The 26,496-nt window shown below is 56.2% G+C and overlaps 2 protein-coding genes across 2 annotated transcripts; one reads left to right on the top strand and one right to left on the bottom strand.

Moving 5' to 3' along the window:
• Positions 1-434: 434 nt before the first annotated feature.
• MATN4 (matrilin 4) lies at positions 435-16,335 on the bottom strand. Its single transcript, XM_084538038.1, has 11 exons — positions 16,221-16,335; positions 6,476-6,562; positions 4,892-5,461; positions 4,263-4,385; positions 3,876-3,998; positions 3,498-3,620; positions 3,294-3,416; positions 2,496-2,909; positions 2,028-2,180; positions 1,552-1,656; positions 435-1,211 (listed from the first exon to the last, which is right to left on the bottom strand). The coding sequence occupies exons 2-11, from the start codon at positions 6,546-6,548 to the stop codon at positions 1,153-1,155; spliced, it is 1,866 nt and encodes a 621-aa protein (XP_084394164.1). The 5' UTR covers positions 6,549-6,562; positions 16,221-16,335; the 3' UTR covers positions 435-1,152.
• Positions 8,843-25,853, top strand: RBPJL (recombination signal binding protein for immunoglobulin kappa J region like). The gene is made up of 12 exons (XM_084538039.1): positions 8,843-9,076; positions 16,198-16,264; positions 20,393-20,518; positions 21,507-21,577; positions 21,804-21,919; positions 22,699-22,873; positions 23,351-23,488; positions 23,694-23,803; positions 24,016-24,156; positions 24,483-24,638; positions 24,817-24,920; positions 25,368-25,853. Exons 1-12 carry the CDS (start codon positions 9,055-9,057, stop codon positions 25,639-25,641), a joined length of 1,500 nt encoding a protein of 499 aa, XP_084394165.1. The 5' UTR covers positions 8,843-9,054; the 3' UTR covers positions 25,642-25,853.
• Positions 25,854-26,496: the final 643 nt, after the last annotated feature.

Here is a 26,496-nt window from a genome sequence, read left to right as displayed (position 1 = left end):
TACACGCTGCCAACGTGTCACCAGTCCAACCGAGGCTTAATACAAACTCCCAGTGTGCGCCATTATCTGCTTTAATCAAGCCTGTTATTAAATCCTAGACTAAGTGGTTTTTTGTTGTTGCTGTTGTTGTTTTTTCCCTTTTAATTTTTCACTGTTTGCTTTTCAGGGAGCTGCATGCCGAGCAGGGAGGTCCCATCACCAGCGGCAGGGCTGCAGCCTGCCCAGGTGGGGTTAGGTTCACACCTCTGCCTCGATTTGTGAGCCCCGTCCTTGTCCCCATTGGGGACCCACTTGGGGTGCTCAAGAAGCAAGGATTTTCCCAAAGGATTTTCAGAGCCTGAGGGCACGGGGCTTTGGCAAAAGCCACAGGGCCCCTGCTCAGACACAGACACTTCCATGGACACAGGCCCAACAAAAAGGAGAGAGCCACGTCCTACAAATCTCCAGGGTGTTTATTGTCAAGATAGAAATTTCCATATATAAAATAAGTGTTTAAAAATAGCACTACCCTGCTCTTGACATGAAATATATATGTACACACACGTAGATATTTATAGAAAGAATTATTACCATTTTGCTATGTGATTAAAAAAACAAAAACAAAAACAAAATCACACGATAATGACCAATTCCCAAACAACCCTGCCAAAACAGGGACGAGGGGATCCTGATGCCCTCTCTCCCATGGGCGCACGCTGGGGCTGTGTCCCCACAGCCAAGGGGCTTACACCCCTTACACCCCGTCCAGCCCCACGCTGCTGGCAGCTTGGGCTCACCCTGCCCGCAGCAGCTCTCTGGGTGCCCTCACCGCCGGGTTTTTCTCTCACAAAGCACCTTGGTGAGCACTGGGGCTGGAGCCAGGTGTTGTAGGAGCTGCACCACATCTCCTCTTCCAGTGCCCAGCTCATCTCAGGCTGGGGGAACGAGGCAACTGCAAGGGCTGAACCCATTTGCTTTGTGGCAAGGCTTCTGCTCAAGTTCTTTTTTTTTTTTCTTTTTTTTTTTTTTTTTTTAAATACACTCCACATCCCCTTGGGATTTTGTGATACAAGAACAAACAACGATGCTTTACACATAATCTAGCAATAACAGCTCCATGTAGCTACCGGAGGTCCCCGTGCCCTCCCCGAGCACCGCGGCTCTCTGCGAGGATCACTTCTTGAGGGCAATCTGCTTCTCCAAGGCTTCCAGTCTGGCCGTCATCTGAGCAAGTGAGTGTGCTAAGGAAACTGTGAGCCAGGCAAAGAGAGAGAAACATGCCCCAGAGGAGCATGGACTGAGCCTTACCTGTGCCTGCTGGCACCCAGGGACCCTCCCTTTGGAGACCATGGTTGGGACTGAGCTTCCATGCCGTGAGATGTCACAGTGCTGCCTTTTATCTCTTGAAAGATCTGACAGTGTTCACTGGCCAGCACAGGCTGCACCAGCCATCCCCACCTCCCATCCCTGCTGCCAGCCCCTGTGCCTCCCCCGGCAGGAGTTTGGATGCAGCCCCCCAGAGCTGCGGGCTGCTCTGCGCCCCGGTGCGCCCACGCAGCACCCAAAGGATATTCCTCTCGGTCAGGCTCTGCAGGATGGCCACGGTGTTTGTCTGGAACTGCACCAGCGCCTCGCACTCACATGGGCTCCGGATCTCCGTCTCCCCTCTGCCCTCCTCTGTGTCGGTGGGATTTGGGAGTGCTCAGGGCACAGTGCCACAGCTGGCCCCGCTCACGTCCCCCCCCGATGCAGCACCAGCCCCTTGTCTTTCCAGCCCTTCTGCATTAAAGCCCTCACGCCCAGCTTCTCCTCTTCTAAATAATCCCTCCCTGAGACTTAACCCCCTATGAACAGTAAGAGGAGATCAGGAGAGGGGCACCTTGGGGTTTCAGCAGCCCTGAGGCTCAGTTTAGGGGCTCTACCTGCCCCTGCCAGGCTGCCACAAGCCTTATAGGTGTTCGCAATGATGGGTGAGCTGCAGGGTGGCAGGGGCTCAAGTCACCCTGCAGGCTCATCAGGGCGATGAGGGCTCGTGGCTGGGCACCCACCTGGGCAGATGTTCAGCTTGAAGTTCTCCACCAGGTGGGTCATGGTGGTGAAGTCTGCCGAGTAGGAGAAGTGCTGCTCCACCGGCTCGGAGGCGATGGCCCGCAGCTCCTCTTCCACTGCCTTGCCAACACCCACGGCAAACATGACAATGCCTGCAGGGCGAGGACGGACCCTGAGCACCCCACAGCAGGTGATTCCCAAACACAGAGTGAGTAAGGCTGAGTGCTTCCCCACCCTGGGGCTTCCCCCACTCGTGGCATGGATTTGGGAAAGGCAGGCAGGGGCACAACAGCACCAGCACAGTGCATGCTGCAGCACGAATGGTGCTGTTCAGAGGATCCTGACACCATGGTGCAGGCAATGCAACACCACAAGCCTGGGTGTGGTGGGCAGGCTAAACCCAAGTCCCAAGAGCCAACCATCCCAAGGATTCATCCCGGGATGGTTCCCAGCCCCCTGCCCCTCACCTGACTCTTTTGCTCTCCTGGCCCACTCAGAGATGTCGTCCTGGGAGCGCCCATCCGTGAAGACGAGCCCGATTCTGGGTACGTTGTGGGAGAGGGGCCTGGCCCCTTCCAGCTCAGAGAAGCTGTGCTCTACCATGTGCTTGAGGGCAAGGCCGGTCATGGTGCCTTTCTCCATGTACTCCACCTTCATCACAGCCTCCTTGATCTCGTCTGCGCTGTGGTACTTGTTGAGGGGGAACTCGGTGCGGACACGGCTGGAATACTGCACCAGCCCCACCCGCGTGCCCTGCGGGGACACCTCCAGCAGGTCCACGATGCGGTTCACAAACTGCTTCACCAGCTCGAAGTTCTGGGGCCGGACGCTCTTGGAGCCGTCGATCACCATCACCAGGTCAACGTGCCCAGCCCCACACCCTGCGGGCACACGGCGGGGTGAGAAGGGACCAGCGGGACACTGCTTGGGCCCCTGGGATGGGGTGAGGCTGGGAAGTGGGGCAAGAATGCCTGGGGACCTCCATCCAAACTGCTCCACTGCCACCCCAGGGTCCCCTGGACATCCCTTCTAGGTCTCCCTTTTCCTGAACCTTTCCCAAAATCTCCTGTTGTATCCTCTGGGCTCTGTCTCTGTGGACGCAATCCCACATCCACCCACACAGAGCCCCTCGCAGCTGCCCATGTGGGTGAAGCCCTCGCTGGGAGCTGGGTGCCCAGCAGCCCCACACTGCAGCCCGGAGGGTGAGCTGCACCCCAGTACTCAGTGCTGCACCCCAAAACTCAGTGCTGCATCCCAGTACTCACGGCTGCACCCCTTCCCGTCAGCCTGGAGCTGCTGCCCCTCAGGGCACACGCAGTGGTACGAGCCCTCGCTGGTCACGCACTTGAACTCGCAGCCGTGATCCACTCCGTTGCAGAGGTCGGTGGCTGGGGGACAAGGCAAGGGCACGGGGTTATCCCTGTGTGAGCAGGGGACCCCAGCACCCTTGTGCATCCCGCGGGACTCACCCCTGCAGGACCTGCCATCGGGCTGCAGCGTGAAGCCGCGGTGGCAGCGGCAGCGGTGCCCGCTGGGGATGCTCACACACTCGTGCTGGCAGCTGTGGTTCCCAAAGCTGCAATAATCAATCACTGGGGAGAGAAGGAGGCAGGGGGAGGCTGGCAGGGGGGCTCTGCGGGTCCCACTGCGGCATGGGGCAGGACCAGGACCCTGCTTGTGGCAACAGAGTAAAGCTGGGGAGACACCAAGCCCTTTTTTCCAGCATGAGCAAGGGCAGGGGATGTTAGCAAGGGAAGGGGCAACATACTGAGGGACAAGGGGAGGATGAGCAAGAAGCAAATGAAGAAGGAAAGGAAGAAGCAGCAGGGAGGGAGAAGGACACGTACTGGTGCAGGTTCTCTTGTCCTGGTTGAGGTAGTAACCTGCGCGGCAGCGGCACGAGTAAGACCCACGAGCGCTGACGCACTGGTGCTCACAGCCATGCCTCCCATCGGCACACGCATCGATGGCTGCAGGGGAAGCAGACACCCATCACATTCATGCCTCGGTGTCCCTGGGGCAGTTCCCCAGGCACAGAACCACGAGGCAAGAAGGAAAGGTGCTGGGGTGATGGCCAGAAGTAGCCAATACTGCTCTGCCCTCTGGGAGGGCAAATACTGGGAGTACCCCACTGCTGCTGGCCTCGCTGGGCCCTCAGCTGCATTTCAGCTCCCCTCCAAAAGACCCGCACCTGCCAGTCCTTTGTGAGAGTTAGAATAAAGAAAGGTTTTTACGGGAGCAGGTCTTTCCGTCTGCGTTGAGCCGGTAGCCAGGGTTGCATTCGCAGTAGAAGGAGCCGGGGGTGCTCACGCAGCTGTGCTGGCAGCCGTGGTCGCGCTCCACACACATGTCCACCCCTGCAAGACAGAGAGGGGTCAGAGCGGCCCACGGGCTCCTGTACAGCTCTCCTGCATGCTCCCTGTCCCTGTGGGGTGTCCCATAGGGCTGATTTCCAGTGCACGGGCATAGGAACCCCTTGTGCTGTGCAGGTTTCTGAATGGCCTTGGTGTTCAGGTCTACCCAAGCACTAAATGCTCACTATTAATTGCTACTGTTGACAGCCTGAGCTCAGCTGTTCTTCATGAAGGAGCCCAGGCAGCTATGTCTGCGCATCCATGTGAACAGACCCGGCTGGGAAATGGGCACTGGGGCAGGGAGGCAGCAGGCAAAGGCATTGCCAGAAGGGCAGTGTGCCCCTGGGCACATCTCAGCCTCTGCATGAGGCAGAGCTCCTGCTGGCTGAGGCTGCGCGCTGTCACCCCAAACACCCCCTGAGGACCATCTTCTCTCCTGCTCTTGGTGCAGGGTGAGGAGCAGGCACTGGGACCCTCGTCACCACCCCGCCGCCGCGGCTCTCACCCACCGCACAGCTTGTCCTGGAACTGCTTCCCGAACTGCTGGATAAGCTCGAAGGACTCCACGAGGAAGACGTGCTCCTCCAGCGGCAGCGAGGCCATGGCCCGCAGCGAGGTCATGTCTGCCCGCTGGATGCCCACTGCGTATATCTCGATGCCAGCATCCCGGGCCTGTGTGGCCACCTCGGTGACCCGGTCCTGAGGCCGCCCGTCGGTCACCACGATGGCGATGCGGGGGATCTTCTTGTGCGGCGGGCGCGCGCCCTCCTGCACCGTGAAGGCCACATTCATGGTGTACTGGATGGCCAGCCCCGTCATGGTGCCCTGGGCCAGCGGCACGATGCCGTTGATGGCCTTCTCCATGTCCTCCCGCGTGAAGAAGGTCTTGAGGGAGAAGATGTTCTGCACCTGGCTGGAGTACTGGATCACCCCCACGCGCGTGGCGTTGGGGCCCACGTCCAGGTTGCCGATGATGTCGATCATGAAGCGCCTCATGGTCTCGAACTCGAAGGGGCGCACGCTGCGGGAGCTGTCGATCACGAAGACGATGTCCATGGGGCCTGTCCTGCACTTCAGGGCTGCAAGAGGGCAAGGAGGTGGTTTAGCCTGCGAGGAGCAGAGGTGTCCCCTTTGGGTGGCTGTAGGGGTGCTCGTGGGGGAAGGAGAGGGCAGGTCAGGGCTCACCGGCACCTTCCCACTGCCAAATGAACCTATGGAGGGTGCCTGCTTGGGATTGTGAACAGGAGGCAGGGGACACACGCCCTGGCCATGGGGCTATAGGGAATGGCAGTGTCCCCTCGTCCCCAAATCCTGCTGCTGCCCTGCTCCTGCACAAACACTTCTGTCTGTCCAGATCTGCCCTGGCAAGGCTCAGGCAGTTTTAGGCAGTGGCGTGTTCATCTCTGCAGCAGTTCCTCTGTCCCTCCTGCAGCTCCAACCTCCTGTTTTTTACTGCATTTTTCCAGTTCCTGTCTAAAACCAGAGCTCTCTATTCTATTCTTTTTTTTTTTTTTTTTTTTTAAAAAAAAAAAAGGAAAAAAAATAGACAATGAAAAGCCTTGCTACAGACATGCACATTAAGAGGGTCGAGCCAAACAGCCTCTCTTGGATACATGGGTGCAACTTCCAGTGCAAACTGGGCGGGTGTTTAGCAAGTGAAAAGCCAATGAACATATTTTGCTTGGCTTGTGTGCACCGGAGCCTGGGAGAATTTGGCCATAATGGTAAGCAAACACTCCGAGCCCCCTTGGGACGATGCCCAGACTGGGGCTGTCATCCCAGCTGCTCCCAAGTGCCCAGAGGTTTCTGAGACACATTCGGCTCCTTTCTCCATATGGTGCTTTCATGGGTTTTGAAACTGGAACCAATTTGGCCACCTCTGCCCGGGGAGCACAGAGGCTGGTGCCCCTGAATTTGCTTCGTCCTCCCCACCAGGAGACCCACGTGCATGGAGGGGTGCAGGTGGGGACCCTGCATCCTCCTGGGGATGCCCCAAAGCATCAGGTCCCCGCCAAGCCTTCCTCCAAGAGCTTTGCTACCCTCACACACTCACTTCTCTCCCCTCTAAGCAATTTGCAGCAGCCGGTGCTCACCTGCAGGTTTTGGCCTGGCTTCCAGCGTCGTTAGGACAAGCAGGAGGAGAGGGGCGACCGGCAGGAGCTTCATCCTTGCTGCGTGCACTGCAGAGAGGAGATGTGCTGTCAGTGCTGACCCCCACGGCTTGCAGCTCCTGCTGGCAAACCCCACAAGCAGGGGGTGCCCCTGGCACTGCCAAATCCCCCAGACAGCAGCAGCAGTTGTGCCAGATCCACCCCCAAACCTCCCCGAAACCCAGGTGGGGACTGTTCCAAGCAGGGACGGGCAGCCTCAGCGCCGCTACGTTTCATTACAATAGCAACGATTTGCCAAGTGAAAAACCCGGCCTGATTTTCTGCTCTGGGTGGAGCTGGCCACCAGACAAGCCTTATTTTCACTTGCAAACCATGCGGCTGGGATGTTCAGCCAAGCGCTCCCTGCCTGGCGCTCGCCGCAGCCAGAGGACGAGCGGAGCTCCGCTCCCGGGGACGCGCGACCACGGCCCCACTGCTCCCAGCATCGCAGGGCCACCAGCTCCGTGCTGGGAAAAGACACCCCAAAAATTAAACGCCAGGCCAGCAAAACCTGCTCAGAAGACTCTCAGAGTCACTGGCAAAGACTGCTTTTCCAAGAATTTATTCTCTGACTTTTTTCAAGGAGAGCAGAAAACAAAAACCTCCACATGCACGGGAGCTGATGGTGCCTATGCAGATGGGTTTGTGGGACCTGGGTGAAGGATTTGGGCATTTGAGGTGGGATAGCCGAGGAAACAAGATATTTAGACTGGTTATCCAAAACCTCAGCTTGTTGCTTATCTCCCTCCCTGCCCATTTCTGTGTTTTCTTGTTTTGGCTGCCCTCATCTGGCTCCTGTATTTCCGTGGATTTATTTGGGGGGGCTATAAGGCAAGGACTGAGCAGGTGCCAGCCCTCCTGCCATGCCTAAGTCTAGTGAAAGAAATGGCAAACCTGGGGCTGCAACAGCACAACCTTGGTGCAACAAAAGCAAAGTCAGGAGGTGCTCGGGCACCCTTGGATAAGGGGGATCACTGGGAGGGAGCCCAAAGCCCCAGCATCCAGAGCAGCCCCGGTGCAGGTTGGAAACCCAAGGGGCAGCAGGGAAATACTGCAGGCAGTGTAGCTTCCCCAGGGAGATGGGGAGCAGGAGCTGGAACAGTATTTGTTGAAAAAGCACACTGGAAATTAATTTTATCGGTGGTTATCAGCTGATATTTGCTTAGCCCCATGAGGTCTTGGTTGTAATTCATCACCACGGTTTCCACTTAATTGCTGAGAGATTGTGTGCAGCCCTGAACCCAATGTATTTGATGCTGATAACAGGTTGCACAGCTGCGTCTTAAAATCGCCTCCAGTGTTCACACCTGAAAAACCACACTGAAGAACTCAGAAGGACAGAAAAAGGCTGCAAGAGGAAAGTGGTGTCCCGAATACCAGCCTCACAGCAAGAGACTTGCTGTTCACCTCTAACTTAGCCAAACTTATGTAGCCAGCTTCACGAGGAAGGTTTCTGGGAGCAGAAATTCAGCAGAAGAGCCCTGGCAGCACCCAGGGGCTGGGAGCTGAAGGTAGACAGGGGCAGAGGTCAGACGAGATGCAGCCCCTCACCGGGGAGCACCACCAGCCCCAGCTGCTGCCCTGGGGCTGGCAGGGGGCTGCAGCCTCACTGAGCCCCTCCTGCAATACTTTTTATATTTTATTATTGTTTATTTTTATAGGAGAAAGCGCTCACTAACCACTAAATATTCTAGGGACAGTTGTGCCACCTATTTCACGTCTGCAGGTCTCTGCTCTCCAAGCCTCCCTGCAGCGGCAGGCTGGCACAGAGCCTGCGTCTTGCAGCATCCAGAGAGCTTCAGAGCCAGCCCAGAGGGAGGAATGAAGTCGCGGGCCAGGAACCAAGGAGGAGAAAACCAGTTCACGACTGATCTATTTTTAACAGCATCTGAGTGCTGGATGAAGCCTTCACACTCCCTGTGGCTGGAGGGGCTGGACCGGGCACAGTGGCTCAGCCACACATCCAGCTCCAAGAGGGTTGTTTTGGCTGTCCCCAATTTAATCAAACACCTAGCAGGAAGGCTGATGGGGATTGGGAAGCTGATAAAAACCTCTGAGTATCCCTCCCACCACCCCATACTGGACGATTTCCACAGCTACCTGCTTTTCTTGCTCCCCATGGGGGGGTTCACCCCACGCTGAGGGGTGCAGCACGCCAGAGCCCCCTGTCACCAGGAGCAGGAGGGAGATGGGTGGGAAGCAGGCGGCTGGCAGGCAGGTGCTGTGAGGCAAGGCAAACAGCAGCAGGGACCTTGAGATAACACTGAGCTATAAAGGAGAAAAGGGCTGGGGGGGGGGGGGGTGAGCATTGCGCAGGGCTGCCTCTGCTGTGCGGGACACCTCGCACCAGTTCCCCACCATTTCAAGGGGAAAAGTCAAGGGGGGAAGCCAGCCCATGCTGAAGGAGATGGTCAACACGTGGGGCAGCAAAACGACAAGCCACACATAGGGGCAAAAGGGCTGGCAATGAGCCCAGGCTCCTCTCAGCTCCCCTCGTGCCTTGGGACAAGGAGGACACCAGGATGAACCTCCAGAGGCAGCCAGGTAAGGCAGCCCCCCGGGGCACTCGCCTCCCTCCCATCCTGCTCCCCGCCAAGTGCTGAGCCTCAGGGGAAAAAAACCAGCCGCTTCAGGTTTCAGCCTGGCCTCCTTGGCAGCGCTCTGCTGGCTGCAGGTTGACAGAAATGCTCTGAATATTCCCCTTCTGATTCAGCTGCAGGTTGGACCTGGGTGCCTCCTCCCCTGGGCAAGCTGAAACGGCAGGGCTGGGGTGATGCAGCCAGCACGTCTCCTGGTGTAAAAACAGGGACTGGGCTTTGCTTGCTGGTGTGTAGGAAGAATGGAGAATATGGAGAAATAGGGGGGTGAGAGGCTCAGGAGAGGGCTATGCATTCACAGACAGGACAAGTGGTGGCCGTGGTGTCACAGACCCCTGTGTTTACGTGGTCAGAGCCAGGTCTTAGGCACAACCACATTTAAAATGGGTGATGTGGAAGGGGTGCATGGCCCTGATGCCATGGGTGCTGTCAGCTAATAGCACCTATTTCTGTGCTGGAGATCTTGGACAATGATAGAGCGGCTCCAAACATGGTGTCCCCATGACCCCCTGCCTCCCTGCATGACCAGCTTTGTTCTGCACCCAACCGCAGGGCTTTTCTTTGCAGAGACCCCACCAGGCAGCGTTGCAGGCCATAATTCACCTCCTGCCTGAGTATTATTCAATAAAGTGCCAAAGAAGACCCAAAATACACTCAGGAGCCTGGACACAGAGTCCTTGTGCTCAGGACAGCACCACAGAGCTAGCCTCAGGCTGGAAGACGGGGACACCAACGTGTGCCTGCGCTTGGCAGGACAGTGAGACATCCTTTGGGCCTGTGCCCACAATAAATTCTTACCAAAGAGTGCAGGTGGGGACAGGGGAGGAAGACAGCAAGGCATGAGTGACAAGGAAGCAATGACTGCTGCCTGGAAAGATGCAGGCAATCTGCATCAAGCGGGAGACCCCTCCCGATGTGGGGTTTTGCTGTGCAGACCCCATGCACGTTGTTTCGATAGTTGCAAGACTCCAGCAATATGAAAGGCCGAGGCTCCTGGAGCTGGAGCCACACTCCCCTGGAGGGCTGCCCAAAGGTTGGTTTCTCTCTGTCGCTGGACTAAAGCCCAGTTTCAAAGTGGAACTTGGCTTCTCAGCTCCCCTTTTCGTGACACCTGTGTTTCTCTAGAGCTTGTAACCTGCACGGCAGCAGGCACTTCAGAGCAGCAGAGCAGGGCCCAGCCCATTTCAATGGATGGATGGGGCTGATGTGAGAGAGGTGAAGCCCAGCTCTGCCAGCACTTTGCAAAGGGGTGCCCAGAAACACCTAATCTCGGAGCCCACCGCCTGTGCGGAAGGCTTACACATTCCTTTCCAGCAGCAGGTCTCCTTCAGGTGGCAAAGAAACATTGCCTGCACCCCAGCAAGGCTAAAACTCCCTGAGCTGAAATGGAGGAGGGAAAAAAAATCAAACTGAACACACAGCCAGAGCCTGCACTCATTAGCAGCACAGCAGAGAGGTGCTGGCACATCCCCTGGCACAGCAGCTCCTTTCCCAGGTTTCTGCACCCCAAACATGAAGCTCCAGACTCCTCGGGCACCCTGGGTGCCTGGCTGTCCCCAGCAGTGTGCCCTTGGGAAGGTCGGGGCTCAGTCCCTAACACAGAGCTCTCCCTGAGCAGCATGAGAGGCTGCAACCCAAACTAACTGTCCTGGGGTGCCCCTGCTGCTCTGAGCCCCAAATCCACCCTGGGGACTATTTTGCAGAACAAGGAAGCATCAGCAAGCACCATCACATCAGGACCAGAGAAACAGAACGGATTCCCAGTCCAAAAGCGACAGAGAGTAAAGATGTTCCCCCCTTTATAAGGACTGGCACACCCTCGGTCCCTCCCCGACGCACACGTGGGATAACGAGAGCAGCCTCTTCCCAGGACATCGCAGCGCTCTCCGGTTACAGCACTCAGCAGCTCGTCTGGGCCAAGTGCCACCTGGAAGGACACAGTGTTTAAGAGGCAAGGCTGTGCTTCTCCAACAGCACATCATGCCTTCGGACCCAGCGGGAGGGCTGTAACAGGAAAGCCCTGCTGGACGCTGAGGGGGCTTCTCTGAAATAGCCAATTCCCCATTTTTGGGGCCCATTCCCGTGCTTGGGTTTGCATCTTCCCCAAAACACAGAGCAGAGAGGTGTTTCTTGCCTGTGTCTGTTTGCAGGGTGAGTGGCAGATATCTGTCTCACAGCTTATCCTCATGGATTTAACATCCCAAATGTCCCAACAGGCTTGTGCTATGAGGTGGCATTTCCCACAGCCAGCATCTTCCTTCTGAGGGGAATCCAATGGGCAGAGCATCCCCTTTTAGATGTCCTCTATGGCAGCAGGTGGGGTCTGTCTCTGATCTAATCCTAAAATACCTGCTGTGCTTAGAGGAATTTCCTCCAGTCCAGCCGGCTCTGCTCTGAAACACGCAGTACCTGGGCTCTGCAGCAGCTGACAAGAAAATAAAATGCCATGTTCACTTGCACATTAAACATGGCCTTTGAAAGCATGTGTTGAAGATGTAGCCAAGAGGAAAACATCAGCTGGTCAGACAGTTCCGACTGTTCAATCAATCACATCAAGAGATGGCTCCTGTTGCAGGTTCTCTGTTCTTTGTTATCCTTACCCTGCACGTGTCCCCTGAGCTGCACGCAGCCCTGCTCCCACTGGGCATTTTCAGCAAAACTGGATGGGTCTTGGAATAATTCTAGATTTTGATGAAGAATAATCACCAGGGGAAGTGCTCACCTTCCAGACTCTTTCAAAAGAGAATGCTCATCTGCAAACGAGCCCCTGGAGGACAGCTGACCTGAGCCAGGAGACTTTAGTCCTTGGAGGAAGAGAGGCATGGGCCATCCAGAAGCTGAGGCAGCAATCCATGGCCCAAGTCCTTGTTCTGGGAGGAAGGTGTTAGAGTGCATTTTTTCCCCAGAAGTATGCATGTTCAACCACAAAGGGAAAGAAATGGCCCAGAGCAGTTCCTGGGCTGGTGCAGAGTTCATCAGCTGAGCTTCTGATGCAGCAGAGCCGGTGTCTCTAAACGCTGAGGCTGACAGCTCCTAGCAGGACCTCTGCCTCCCGGATCTGCTGGGACCTGTATCCCCAGCTGACCTCCAGCAAGCTCACAGGGCACAGGCAATCGCAGCGAGCGCCTGCCATTTCAGCCCCACAATTACAGATCTGCTGCCTGACCTCCTTCTCTAAATCTTTATATCATATTTCTCGCCCTGGAGACGTGACTCAATGTGTTGGCACACGGAAAGACGCCAGGAGAATATTCTCGTGCCTCTCCCCTTTATTCTGCCCGTCCTGCCGCGTGTTTAATTGAAATAGCAGAAGGCGAGGAGCCTTTGGCTGCCACAGGAAAGCATGTGGAGACTTCTCAGCCCTCCTCACGACAGAAAAGGTTGAAATATTTGTCTAGATACTTTTCATGTTGAGAATCCCAAAGGCAGTACGGGAAACCTCAGAGCAGCATCGGACGCTCCAGCTGATTTCAGCCTTACCACAGCGTGAGGTTTGCCTTTTTTGGTCCATCCATGAGCAAGTAGCTGAAGTTATCTAAATCTGTTATTCTGAAGTTATCTGAATCTGCTTCTTGAGTCCTTGCTGACAACACCTACAGGCTTGTTGCTCCCTGGAGACACTAGGGAACAGCCCAAAGTCACTTTGCTGAGGTCTGGAGGCCTCAAGAGGCTCTCCAAGGCAAGTCCTACAGTGCAGCATGAGCAAGCAGAGGCCAGGAGACTCCAGGCCACTTGCTCAAGACCAGAGCAGGTCTGTGGCAGCACTGGGACCTGGGCTGGCTCTCCTACTGGGACAGTGACACAGGGACACCTCAGAGAGCAAGGGGAACACACAGCCACATGCTGGGGCTGCAGCCGCTCCCAGCCCACCATCAGCCTCACCAGCTTGACATGAGGCTCAGCAGACGACAGGGAGAGTGGTTGTGAGGTTGTCAGGTTCTGCCTGGCATTTGAGTGCAGATGGCAGTGTTTTGTGTCACTCTGCTCCTGGCTGGTGCTGTTAAAACCAAAGCAAGATGCTGTGAGAAGAGAAGAGCAAGGGGGTGTTTAATGTGACACTTGGAGGAAGCCATCCAAGTCCAGCTGCAAGCGTGGGAGCTGTGAGTTTCCAAAGGCAGGGTTTTCCTGTCTTTTCCAGCTCATGGACCCCAGTAATTTTCCAGCCACAACAGACTCTTGCACAGTGGGCTAACTGAGCTGACAACAGATCTGCTCCTACTGATTCCTGCTGCGGACAACCTGCAGACTGCAGATCAGGATCCTGCCCTTTGGCACCGGCAGTCAACCAGCAGAGCAGCACGACACAGCCCAGGGACGGGAAGGCTCAGCCTTTGGAGAGGAACCGAGTCACCATCACCTCTCTGCAAGGGACCCCAGCTGACCTCTATGGGATGCCCTGATGTCCCTGATGTGCACCAGGGTAGGGATGGGTTCACCTGTGCACTTAAGGGCTTGCAAAGTGAGAAATCGGAAGTTTAGGGAAAAAAAAAAAAGACAAGCAAAGGCAGAAATGTGCTGGAGAAGAAGGATCCCATGTCCAATGGGAAATGCTAGGATGGAGAAGCAGCCTGAGAGCCAAAAAAGCTTCAGATGCAGCATCAGGTCAGGGGCACCCTGCAGGGAAGCACTGCCACAGCTGGACACTGACACCTCCTCTCCTGAGCACATGCACTCAGCAGGGCTGGCCTTAAACCCTTCACATTTATCGCAGGTGGGAGAGCAAACAGAACCCTCTTAACCACCAAATACCCATCGAAGGGCGATTCCGCCAGCCTGCAGCAGGTAATAGAGCACCAAGGCCAGGTCCCTGCTCCTGGCTGCTCAACAAAGCCCTTTTGCCAGTTGGACCCAGGGCTGTGTGAGCTCCCCTGCAGCCAGCAGAGCCCCACTCAATTTGCTACTGTTTGTCCCCAAAGTGAAGAAAACAATTCCACGAGGTAATGATGCAGGAGCTGCTCAGCCTCGTGGCACAGCTGGAAGAAACATGCAGGACATCTGGCACAAAAGGGACACTTTCTGGGGGAGCAGCTGATTTTTATAAGCCTCTTTATGAACACCACTCAATCTCTGTTGTTGTGTTTTTCCTGGGTCCCTTCTGTTCAGTTAGGGAGGGTTTGTCTGTAATTCACATGTGCACATAGGTACAAATGCTGCTTATCTCTGCCTCTCTCTATGTTCCAGCCCTATTCATCCAGCATTTGGAAGTGGCATTTTATGAGTTTTTTTTTTACTGAGTTTTTAACAAGGCAGGCACACGGCTCAGAAAGTGAACAAAGGGGCCCCTATTGGAAACTTTAAAAATGTTTAAACAAAGGCTTCTCTTGAAAACCTTTAACCCCTAGTGCCAACCTCGAGGGAAATGCTACGTTATGAGCAAGCAGAGCACAAACATCTTCTGTGACCACCGACTGCCTACAACAGGCTGCCTTGTTGGCCACATCTTTTCTGTTCACTACCGTCACCAACAGGAGTAACTCCCAAGCCCATCTTGTACTAATCCCATCAAATTCATTTAATTCTTCAAGGGAAAAAAAAAACAAACACAGAACCTCCACAAAAATGAACAGCAGCTTTTTCCAGTTGGATGCAGCAGTCCCCTGCCTGCTTTGATGGAAAGTGCCATTTTACTGCAAACACGAAGATCTCTTGCACGCCCTCCAGATGGGAACTTGGATTTCAGACGAGGCCAGATTTAGCCCAGAAGTTAACTCTGCTCTTTGTATTGCCAAGTCCTGGTGGCAAATAGCAGGGCTGAGATCGAGAGCAGATTACACACACGCACACACAATTTTTGCCTGTACCAGATGCCAATCTAATGATATTCCCCAAAGAGATTGCAAGAACCTGCTTGTGAAATACATTTTCTACTTGCTGCTGAGAGCCTACAGGCTGACTGCCTGTGACTGATGGCTCCTGTTCTCAGAAAAAAAAAAGATAAGGAGAAGCTTTGTTATTGCCACCAAGAGATGCGACAGAGTCCCATGGAGAGGACTTTGCAGTAACTGCATGCAGTCTGGTCTCAGTGGAGGCAGAAATCCCGTGGACTTAAGTAGAAGAGGTAAAACCGTGTGAACAGGGTCCTCTTGTAGAGCCCTCTCCCCCTGCCCCAGTCCCGCGAGCAGCAGAGCCCCATTTCCTTGCTCCCCACTGACACCAGGTGGGTGCTCTCAGGACTGGGACAGACTGGGCAGCTCCCTGCTCTGCAGCAACAGCCGTCCTCACACCTTCTGGCCAAAAAGGGGGGAAAAAATCCCCAAGAACCGTGTTACCTGCACAGCCCCACTCAGCTGCATGTTGGCACAGATCTGATGAGCGCAGAGCAGTCTGATTTCCCAGACAAGTTTTCCCACGTAATTGCTTGCAGCAAATATGCCCAAAGCTATTTTTTTCCTGTGTGCAATGCTCGGAGTGATAAGCCAAAGGTGGGTGATTGCTTATACAAACATGTTTATGGGTATGCACAAACAGAGCTATGAGTATTCACAGCCCCAATTTTCCAGTCATGCAGAAGCAGTGCAGAACAAACTTAGGGCACACTTCTCAGCGTATCTTTTGGCAAGATCTAGCTCTCCTATTGCTCGGTGCGCTTTGCCCAGGTGTACAAGACCTTATTATTCTCTGCTAAAAGAGATCCTCATTTGTATAAGCAAGAACTAGCCTGAGAGCTAGGCAAAAGGTGAGCAGAACACGCAGACTTCAAACTGCGCCATCCCTGTGGCAAGGAAGAGCCTGATCCTCCCCCCAGGTACCGAGAGCAGAGCAGGGGCTGCTTTACACAGCAGGGTGCTGTGACCCCAGTACCCACACCCTGCACCCCAAAAATCCAGCTGGGACAGCAAGTGTTGACACCACAGAAAGGGAAAAGCATACAGGTGGGGGAACCCAGCAAATGCACTTTTTGGGAGAAACCCCAAAGATCAGTGATAATCAAGGGATCAGTGACACTCCCCCAAGGGGGCACATCACTCCCTAACCCCTCAACCCAGGAGGTAGCCCCCCAACCTCCACCCCCCGCGGGGTCGGGGCTCCCCCTCACCCCATCCCCATCCCTTTTTCCCCTCCCCGCAGGTGCCGTGGAGCCCCTCACTCACCCGTACCGGCCTCAGAGCCGCTCCCCGCCGCGGTACTGGCTCAGGTACGGCGGGGGCTGCGCGGGGGCTGCGCGGGGGCTGCGCGGGGGCTGCGCGGGGGCTGCGCGGGGGCTGCGCGGGGGCTGCGCGGGGGCTGCGCGGGGGCTGCGCGGGGGCTGCGCGGGGCCGCAGTGCTGAGCGGCGGTGCCGGGAGCGGCATTTAACGGGGCGGGGGGAGGCGGGGCAGGCCCGGCCCGGCCCGGGATAGCGCGGGAGGGGCCCCAGCCCCCAGCCACCTCCCCCCCCCAAAAAACAAAAATCCCGGGGCTGGCGGCCGGGGGCGAGCGGGAGCCGCGCAGGTGGGAGCGGCGGCGCCGGGGGCAGTGCGGGGGGCAAAACGGCGGGGTCAGGGCACAGCCCCTGCCTGCACGGCACCGCAACGGCCAGCGAGAGGCTTCCTCCGCTTGGGTTTTGGGGGTTTTGTTTGCTTATTTATTTATTTATTTATTTATTTATTTATTTATTTATTTATTGTATTTTGTGTTGGGTTATTATTATCTTTTTGCTCCTCTGCTGGCAGAGTGCGTGAACCATAAAATGCAAAGGTACCAGAAAACAGCCCCCAAACTCCTTGTGTCCTTCCTTACAAACCCCCAGAGACCTGGGAGCTTGGGGAGCTGAGCTGAAACCAGGGAGCTGAACCTCGTCCAGCTGCCGGCGAGGACAAGTGATGTGCGGGGCTGTAGCTGGAACAGAGCCTGGAACAGAGCTTCCCTTCCCAGCTGTTCCAGGGAACCCTGGAACAGAGCTTCCCAGCCCTCCACCTCCTTGCAGCACTCACATCAGCTCCTTGGTGGCAGGAGCCACCTTTAGTGCTTCATAGCACCAAGCTTTAGTGCTTTAGCAGCACTTTCCTTGCTCTAACACAAACAGCAGGATGATCAGAGAAAGGAGACCCCAGCAAACCACCCACATTATCTGAGCTTTCTCTCAGTCGAGGCGATGCTGCGGCACCAAACGTGGGCGTTTGGGTGCTGCCAGGGTGCTGGCGGGGCAGGAGCACACCATGGGTGACCACCCTGCCTGGCCCCCCACCCCCTGCAGCCGTCCTGCCCCGGTGTTTGCCGTTGGTGTGGTCAAGAAATCCCCCAAGCCCAGAAAAGGCTGAATTTCGCTTGTGTGTGCAGCGACGAAAATATAGGATTTATAAATACCCGTGCATATACAAGGGCTTGTGGGTTGGGTTGGTCTGGATTAAAGGAGGTATTGAAAAATGAGGGAAGCCAGAAACTGCAGGCTTCTCATTTCTGTGATTTCTAATGGCTTTTCCTTTTGCATAAACATCACGCTGACTCCATACCCAGGAGCTCTGCAGGCTTTTTCTCCCCTGCTCTCTACGAAATATAACCCAGACCTCTAAAATGGATATTCTTTATTAGGACATTTGGTTTTCCCCAGCCACAGGAAAGAACAATTGCACTCTGTGGCAACAAGTCACCAGCAAGCTGCAGGGCAGCTGGGCTCTGAGCAAGGCAAACGGCAGCTCCTTTTGGGGGTGAAAGGCAGAAAATTAAACTGTGCACCTGGATCAGCGTGCACTCCAGGATAGCATTAATGTGAGTTAAGGTTCTTGTCTACATAGTGGCTTGAAGACCCCAACTAAGAGCTGATGGGTGGTGGTATTTTGGTCTCCCAAGTCAGGCACAGCAGTTCCAAGCAGTTCCAAGTCAGTTCCCAGCAGGACCTCCAAAACTGGCACCCATCCTCTGCAGGCTGAGCCGGTGAATGTTGGGGAAGAGCACGCACCGCACCGTAGCCAGGGCTGGGGAGCAGTGGCATGGGGGGGATCTGGTTCTCCCAGTGCCCTCACGTGGGTGTTCTGCTCTTGGGGTCACCCAAGGGTGCAAACACGGGGCGCTGCTGGGCTTCCCTGCCCTACTTGCCCTCACAGAGCAGAGGGCAATGGGGAGACCAGGGGGTGTCCACACCAGAGCTGGTCCAGTCTTGTGTCTTCCACGGATAGCATGCGGGGTTCTGCTTCTCCTTTCCTGCTTCCTGGCCCATGCACAGCAATGTGGCCAAGGACTGTAAGCATGCATGGAGTCTGGGTGCTGTCACATCCCCCATTTTGGGCAGAGACACCCCGGAGACACCCCAGCAACATCCCCATATGGAAGGGACCTGCAGGGATCATCACATCAAAGCACACCTCAAAGCACACCCGCTCCTGCAGCACATCCAAACCCACCAGGCTTAAAGCAAGAGAAGAGCCCCAGCACAGCATAGCGCCAGGCTGAGCACAGAGAGGAAAAGGCTTGCAAAAAATCAGCCAAGGAAAGGGGTCGTGGCCCGCAGAGCCGAGGAGGCAGGGCCTCGCTCTGCCTCTGCATAATGCCCAACTTTGTGCGAGAGCGTTTGATTCCCAGCTGGGAATTGTGGCTCTGAAAAGGAGGCTGTTAGTGTGAGCTGTGAGAGCCCGGCCCGCGCGGTGCCGCTAACATGACACTGAACTAACACTGCACTACAATCAAAGCATTTTAATAATTTAATATAATAAATGTCAGAGGGAGTGAATAATTCCCTGTAACCCTGCAGAGGCTGGAGGTGCCAGAAGGAGCCAAGTGGGTACCGAGCAGCATACCGAGCCGCTTTAGCAATAGCCCTTTGACTTTCTGAAGGCAAATCTAAACCAGATGATGGACGCTGGGTGGTCGGCTCCTGGTCAGAATGGTGAGCACTGTTCAGAGGGGCGTCACTCAAACAATTTAACCCCCAAATTTGGACAGCAATGGCTGCAGAGAAAGGAGAAACTAAACTCTCCAGGTTTCTGGGTAGCCCTTCCCCAGCTAGACATCAAATTTGAAGAACCACAGTCTGCTTACCTGCCGTTGGTGTGCACGTTCCCTCTCTAAGCAGCAAGTAGCACATGGATAATTATTCCAGAAGTCTCCAATAAGACCTGTGCATCAGTCCCCGTGCCTCTGGCGTTACGCAGGGATGTGATGGTACGGAGCAATGATACCTGCACAAGCCCGGCCCTGCCCCAAGCTGTTGGTGCAGGAAGCTCTGCAAAGCAGGCGTTGCTGCTGGCCACGCTGTCAGCACACGTCTTAATCCACATTTTTTGGCAATTTGCTGCCAAACACTCCCTGTTGATGGGTGAAGCTGAGGTGCTGCCTCCAGCACCAGCCCAACCGCTCCCAGGCAGCCCCAGGCTCTGCGGTGGGCACCCAGTGGGGTGGGGGGCACCCAGCAGGGGACACGGAGCTGACACCCAGCTGGGCCCAAAGCCATGCTCCTCATTTGGCACTGAACACTGAGCAATGCAGGAAAAAAAAAATAGAAAAAATTAATCAGGCACGGAGCCTGGTTTGTTCTTATATTTGCCTGAGCAAGGATACAAACAACTCAGTGGAAGGAAGGGCTGGAGAGAAGGTTTCAGCAAGATGAAAACCTACCCTGGAGAGGTTTCTGGTGGCAAACCAGGGGGTAAAGCTTGACTTGGGGCATTGGGGCACAGGGCAGCAAATTCAGCCTGGACAGCTGAATTCAGCAAATCCAGAGTGGCAGCTGATGCTGTGGGTGGCACCGGTACCTGCCATAAATCTGCTTTTGGCAGAGCTCCGTTGGTTTATGCTTGCTGGTGACGTATTACTGCATGGAGAATCGAGGTTATATTGCCCATCTCATAACCAAACAGGGCAGTGACGGGGAACTGCGGACAGCAAAGTGCTGGATCCCTGTGGGACTATCTGCCAACAGAGGAGGCACTGGGGAAATACCTGTTTGTATGGGAGGTGTGCTCATCTTCACATACAGACAGTACAGACAGGAAAGCATCGGCTTCATTCACAGCATGGGAAAGCTGGAAGTGAAGGGTTGGAGGTGTCAGGTTAATTGTAACGTGGTCCCTCGGGTCCCACAGCAGAGCAGGGCACCTCAGGCTCAGACTCAGCCAGCCTGTCCCTGCCTGACCGCCTGAGCCAGCAGAGTTAAAGGGCAGGTGCACGGGAACTGCTCCCAGTTACCAGAGCAGAAAGCCTTGATGTGGCCCTAAAAGCTCTCCCATGCCTCTCGGTGCCCAGCTGCATGGTGCGGGGAGCTGAGGGCTGGGTTTGGGGCTGGTACCATTTGCTAGTGAGGCGAGGAGCCCCGTTTGGGGGTTGCGATGCTGTGGGACCTCTGTCTCGCAGATCCAACCCCTACCAAGCCAACCTGCTCCGAGATGGTGTGCGGAGGTACCTGCAGCTGCCAGCAGACCAGACAGTACTCATACTGCACGCAAAGGTCGCCCAGAAGTCATACGGCAATGAAAAAAGGTAAGAGTCTTCATGGGCTGAGCAGCACGAGAGGGCACCTTCGCCCCAACCCGCACCAGTGGGCACTCCTCTTCCCAGGTTCCTCCCAGGGAGGTCAGAGGGTTGGGGAAAAAAAGAAAGAAACTATTCAGGTCTCACCCTCTCAGCATGAAATTGCAAAGAATAAGAAGAGAGGTCAGTGTTTTAAGTGCTCTGGAAATCGTCTTAACATCTGAACGGCCACACTGGGACATTTCCATCAATGCCCACCGTCTCCCCAAAGCTGCTATTTTGGACAATCCTCCCCACATCGCAAGAACACCTTGAGGTTCTGGCTCGAATCCCCAAAATTGCTACTCCCAGGCAGCGACGTCAGCATGTGGCACCAGAGTATAATTAATCCTCCATTAACCCTTGTGATATAAATAATCCTCCCTTATTACTGAGCGCAGAGCAGCTTTGAGGTGACAAGCTCTGCCTCGGGGGCTGAGCTGCCCCCAGATGAGCGGGGCTGGGATTCAGGGTTGGGATTCAGGGTCCAGAGCCCAAGGGATTTGTATAAATAAATCCATAGCCCAGCACTTTAGGGCCCCAAAATATCACCCCCTCCTGCACTGCTCCCGTTTTACCCAGTATGAATAGAGGATGAATTTGTGCCATTCACCCAAGTGCAAAGACAGTGGAAACCCAAATAAAACACAGGAAAATAGGTTTCCAAAACCCCGCGCATAGATTTATTTGCGTTGGGCTCCGATTCTGGCTGTGAATGCAAACTCTGTTCCTGAGCTGCCGAAACTCTGCATTCCAGGCGGGCAGAGAGCGGGGGCCTGACCCCAGGGGCTCAGCTGGGGGGGCTGCAGCACCCTGCACCCTGTGCCCTCCAGCAGCACCCAGAGGTGTGTCAGCGGCACCGTGCTGGCTCCATAGGGCTGCTGGCAGCCACACCTTGAGCCAAGCACCATCTGTGGGTGTTTGAGTGCTGTCAGGAGGGGTCCTCTTGTCTCCACAGGTTTTTCTGCCCCCCGCCTTGCGTTTACCTCAGTGGGCCGGGCTGGAAGCTAAAGCAGGAGCAGCTAACAGGTACGTGTGGGGTGGCAGCCCCAGACCTCTCCTAGTGAGCCATCCTCTGCCTCTGCAAAGGGAAATGCATCCTGATGGTTATTTCTGTGCCCCCCAAGCTCCTCTTTCCCTGGGACTGGCCCCTCTGCAGTCCAGACCTGAGCAGGAAGCAGCCTGGACCACCCCAGGAGGAGCTCCAGGGGGTATCAGAGTGGGGCTAGAGGGTTTTTGTCCCCGTCTCTTCTAGCCAGGGACCTGGGAGAGGCAGGTTTCCGTGTGTGGGGGTACATGGGGCTGGACAGCATGGGCAGCAGCCTGATGGAGACACAGAAGCTGAGCTTTGAGGAGCAGCCGGACTCGAAGGTAAATTGAGGGCTTGCAGCCTGCTCCTCTGGGGATGCTCTGTGCGGGGTTAGCCCTGCAGTGCCTGCTCCCCCGTGGGCAGGATCCGTCCTTCTTACCACCTTTCCAGGTCTGTGAAGCCCTGGGGCAGGCGGGTTGCCAAAAATCTCATGGCTTCCCCGGCCTGTTTTGTGCTCCTGCTGCGCAGCAGTGCTGCTTATCATGAACTGAAAGCCTGCCCTTTCATTTGTGAGTAAACAGCAAAGGAAAACACTGCTCGATCCCAAGGTTCGAGAGCTTCAGAGGAGAGCCGGCATCTTTTGATAGGGGAAAAGAGCGGGAAAAGAGCGTTATCTGGGGTCCCTGAAGAGTGCAGGGTCTGCGTTGGGCCAAAAACATGACAAAAAGGGCTTTGTTTGCAACGCTCGAGGTGCTGCTAGAGCACGGCGTATCAGCCCTGCCAGAGCCAGCATGGCGGGGAAACCGAAAACCCAGGGCGATCCCTCATGTTACGCGGGATAAATCACACGTGAACATTAATTTCCATGAGGAATTCTCTGCCCCCTGTGTAAATAAAGCCTCTGCCGATCCCTGGCTCTTCACCGCACCTGTAATAACATCTCCGGCCCTTTCCCCCTGTAAATGAACCCGGGGCTCTTTGAAAGGGCGCTATTGTCCTGGGGGGACGCCGTGCCTGGGCTGGTGGTGAGGAAGGTGAGGAGGGTGAGGAAGGATGGAGAGGTTGGGGCCATGCCCACTGCCCCCAGCCCATGCTCGGCCGCCCCTCGTGCCCTCTGCAGGGCTTCGGCTGCGCCAAGGCGCTGTACATCTCGGACGCGGACAAGCGCAAACATTTCCGCCTGGTCCTGAAGCTCTTCTTCAGCAATGGGCAGGAGATCGGCACCTTCCACAGCAAGCTGATCAAAGTCATCTCCAAGCCCTCACAGAAGAAGCAGTCACTGAAGAATACGGACTGTGCGTACGGGGATGGGTCTGCTGGGGGGCGGGAAGGGGTGGGATGGGATGGGATGGGATGGGATGGGATGGGATGGGATGGGATGGGATGGGATGGGATGGGATGGGATGGGATGGGATGCGTGCTCACATCTTGCCTTCAGAGTGGTCAGGGCTGATCCAAAGCTCATGGGCACCCTCAAAAAAGAATGCATGTGGGCATATTGATGTCCATTTTCCAAAGGATTGACCCACTGCAACTTGTAGCACCTTGATGCCAATGTGCTCCCCACTCTGTGGGCTTCACCTGCACCTCTGGAAGGTGCAGCTTGGCTGTTGCTTGCACATAGAGAATGGCAGATGGAAGTGCTGCCTGCTGCAGTGCTGTTCACCCCAGTAACCAGGACTCATCCTCCCCGGGTCTACCAGAAGCAGCAGGGCTGTAGCTCAAACCCCGAGCAAGCTGGCAGGCACTAACCCAGCCACCTCCCCCCGCAGTGTGCATCTCCTCGGGCTCCAAGGTGTCCCTCTTCAACCGCCTGCGCTCCCAGACCGTCAGCACCCGCTACCTCTCCGTGGAGGGGGGAGCCTTCATTGCCAGCGCCAGGCAGTGGGCAGCCTTCACCCTCCACCTGGGTAAGGAGCCTCATGGGGCTGCCTCTGGCCATGTCCCTGCGCGGTACCACATCCCAGCCCTGCTGGGTGCCGGCCTCCCAGCCAGGTCTCTCCAAGCACTGAGCACTTGCAGGGCAGATAAAGCCATAAAAAAGCACCATGAGTACAGCCAGACCTGCTCCCTGCTGCCCGAGGCACTGACTCTGCCTCTCTCCTTCCCCCGAAGCCGATGAGCGCTACACCCGGAGTGAGTTCCCCCTGCGGGAAGGGTACATCCGCTACGGCTCCGTGGTGCAGCTCATCTGCACAGCCACCGGCATCACCCTGCCTCCCCTGGTAAGCCTCCATCCCCACAGGGCTTGGGCGGTACGGCTCTGAGCAATGGGTACAATCTGTGGGCCAACGCCGCTCTCCTGCTCCCTCAAGCCCAGGGGCTCACACAGGGCAATGTATGCTTTATCCCTCTGCTTCCTCCTCACGGGGGCACAGCCTCCTTTGGGGCAGGGGACTCGCCAGCCCCATGCTGAACAGGTGCCCCCACCCCGCAGATCATCCGGAAGGTGAGCAAGCAGTACGCCATGCTGGACGTGGACGAGCCCATCTCCCAGCTCCACAAGTGTGCCTTCCAGTTCCAGGGCAGCGACCGCATGTACCTGTGTCTGTCCACGGAGAAAGTCATCCAGTTCCAGGTACGAGGGGCTGAGGACCCCCGGGTGCTCCACATCCAAACTGCTCCGCTTGGCTGCTCGCTGGGAGCGGGTCATGGGGAGGGGGAGGTGTGCTACCAACAGGGGCTGCCTCTAAATTGAGCTAAGAATCACTGCAGAGCCACCAGCCTCCAGCCTTGGTGGGGACCTTGACCTCATCACCAAGGTGTTTGCAAAGCGTATCAGTCCCCGTTTCACAGCAGAGGCACTGGGTCACTTGCCGGGACCAGGCAGAATCCAGGCGTCCTTGGCCCTGGTCCCCTGCTGTCCCCACCGTGACACGTTCAGAGCTGTGACCCTCTCCGCAGGCATCTCCATGCCCGAAGGAAGCCAACCGGGAGCTACTGAACGACGGCTCCTGCTGGACCATCATCGGCACCGAAATGGTGGAGTACACCTTCAGTGAGAGCCTGGCCTGCGCCCGCGAGCCTGTCAGCCCCGTGCCGCTCATCGCTGCCCTGCAGGTAGGCAGGGCTCTGGCTGCGGGGCGCCTTTTGGGGCATCTCCATCCCCAAAGGGCTCCTCTGCTCAGTTTCTCTTGGCGTGGGGGTGCGGCGAGGCTGCTGCCCCGTTCCTTGGGGCTCGGTGTGGGGTGGGGGCACGGGGCAGAGCAGCCGGTGCCGTAACGCGCTGCCGCCGCAGCTCACCGGTGGCGGGGACGTGGCCATGCTGGAGGTGCAGGGCGAGCATTTCCACGCACACCTCAAGGTCTGGTTTGGAGACGTGGAGGCGGAGACAATGTACAGGTAAGGGTGGAAAAATGGTGGGGGGGGAGCCTCTGGGTTGGGCACAGTGGTGCCATGGGCTTTACTGGGGATGCTGTGAGGCTCGTGGCTGCCAGCCTGGGTGAAGGGGGCACTTGTGCCACCCGTGTTGTGGGACCAAGCTGGAGCATTGTACTGAATGGTGGGGAAGGCTGGGGGGGAGGGAGGGGGGCTTGGGGTCGCTGCCCACCTCGCTGCTGCTCGTTTGGGTGCATGCGTGCTGCTCCTGGTGCGGGAGGGCTCTGCTGTAGGGGTGGCTGGAGGCCACAGGGACCCCAGGGGCTGAAGACAAGCAAGGAGCTTTGGCAGAGGAACAAAACAGCCAGGAGGAGAGGGGAGAGTGGTGAGAGGCTTCCCACTGAGCTCCAGCTTGGAGGTGATGTGCCTTCCAGGTCATTAAAGCACATTTTCCTCATGCACTGCTCCCAGGAGCCCCAAATCCCTGGTGTGCGTTGTCCCCGACGTCTCCGCCTTCGGCAGTGACTGGAGGTGGCTGCGATACCCCATCACTGTCCCGCTCCTGCTGATCAGGGATGACGGCCTCATCTACTCCAGCTCGTTCACCTTCACCTACACCCCGGAGCAGAGCCTCCTGCCGGGACAGCCGGTCCCCTCGGACGTCCCGCAGGACTCAGACAAGCTGCTCGACAGCATCCACCAGGAGTTCACCAGGACCAACTTCCACCTCTTCATGCAGAGCTAGTGAGCGGGGCCAGCAGTGCTCTGCCTGCCCCAGCCCTGGGGACAGGAGCGTCCCTGAGCCACGTCCGCAGGCTGGGGTGGTCCTGCCCAAGGGTCGTCCCCATACATCCACTGCCCATCTGTTATCTGACCCGCTGCCTTCTCTCTTTTCATGGCAGCATCTCGCCCTGGTGAGATCTCACCTGAGAGCACCAATAAATCGTGCTTTGAGGACTCTTTACTGATTCGATTGCTTCTTTGCTGGCCTCCAGGATTTACCTCCCGTGCTGGCACAGAACATCACGGCTCCCTTGATTCCTCGGTCCGTATATTCAAAGGCCAGGAGGGACACGGATGATGAATGCAAGTGACCTTAAATGTCACTTCTGTGACATAAATGACCGCTTCTGTGCTTTTCAGTAACGAGGAGCTGATTTCCAGCAGCTGAATACCCAGCACCAGATTTTTTATTTTTATTTTTTTCCATTAGAGGCCCAAATGGGGTAATTTCAAAAGGAAAAGGGAAAAAAAAAAAAAAAAGAGAGAGAAACAGTTCAGTGTGAAAGCCAGCCTTTTCCTAGCTGTCATGGCTCTCTGAGCTCCGTTGTTTCACGCGCGCACGCGGTGCGAGGCTGGAGCCAGCGGGAAGCTGCCGATCTGAAGAGGCCATAAAAAGGAACCGGGTTTCTTGGAGCTGGACCCGAGCGCTATGCGGAGCGGAGCTTACGGCTTTATTTAGCCTTCAGATCTCCGTGGCATCAAAGGAGCTACGGTGTACCTAGAAATCGTGCTGCCCTGGCAGTTCTGAGCTGGGGTTAGAAACAAGCCAGGTGCCAAAACCGCGGAGGTTTTGAACCTGTGCTGAACTCAGCAGCAC

Source organism: Aythya ferina (genome assembly GCF_964211825.1).
Source record: "Aythya ferina genome assembly, chromosome: 16".
NCBI classification, from domain to species: Eukaryota; Metazoa; Chordata; class Aves; order Anseriformes; family Anatidae; genus Aythya; species Aythya ferina.
Note: the sequence above shows the minus strand (reverse complement) of the source record. Positions and strands in the feature narration are given on the sequence as shown.

Excerpts from the sequence above, each read along its gene's own strand:
- MATN4 (XM_084538038.1), bottom strand. The coding sequence starts at position 6,548 with ATGAAGCTCCTGCCGGTCGCCCCTCTCCTCCTGCTTGTCCTAACGACG. Across the intron at positions 2,910-3,293 it reads TGACGGGAAGGGGTGCAGCC|GGTGTGGGGCTGGGCACGTT; the intron begins GTGAGTACTGGG and ends GTGTGCCCGCAG. Across the intron at positions 2,181-2,495 it reads CAGGAGAGCAAAAGAGTCAG|GCATTGTCATGTTTGCCGTG; the intron begins GTGAGGGGCAGG and ends CTCGCCCTGCAG.
- RBPJL (XM_084538039.1), top strand. The coding sequence starts at position 9,055 with ATGAACCTCCAGAGGCAGCCAG. Across the intron at positions 20,519-21,506 it reads TCATACGGCAATGAAAAAAG|GTTTTTCTGCCCCCCGCCTT; the intron begins GTAAGAGTCTTC and ends TTGTCTCCACAG. Across the intron at positions 23,804-24,015 it reads GCATCACCCTGCCTCCCCTG|ATCATCCGGAAGGTGAGCAA; the intron begins GTAAGCCTCCAT and ends CCCACCCCGCAG.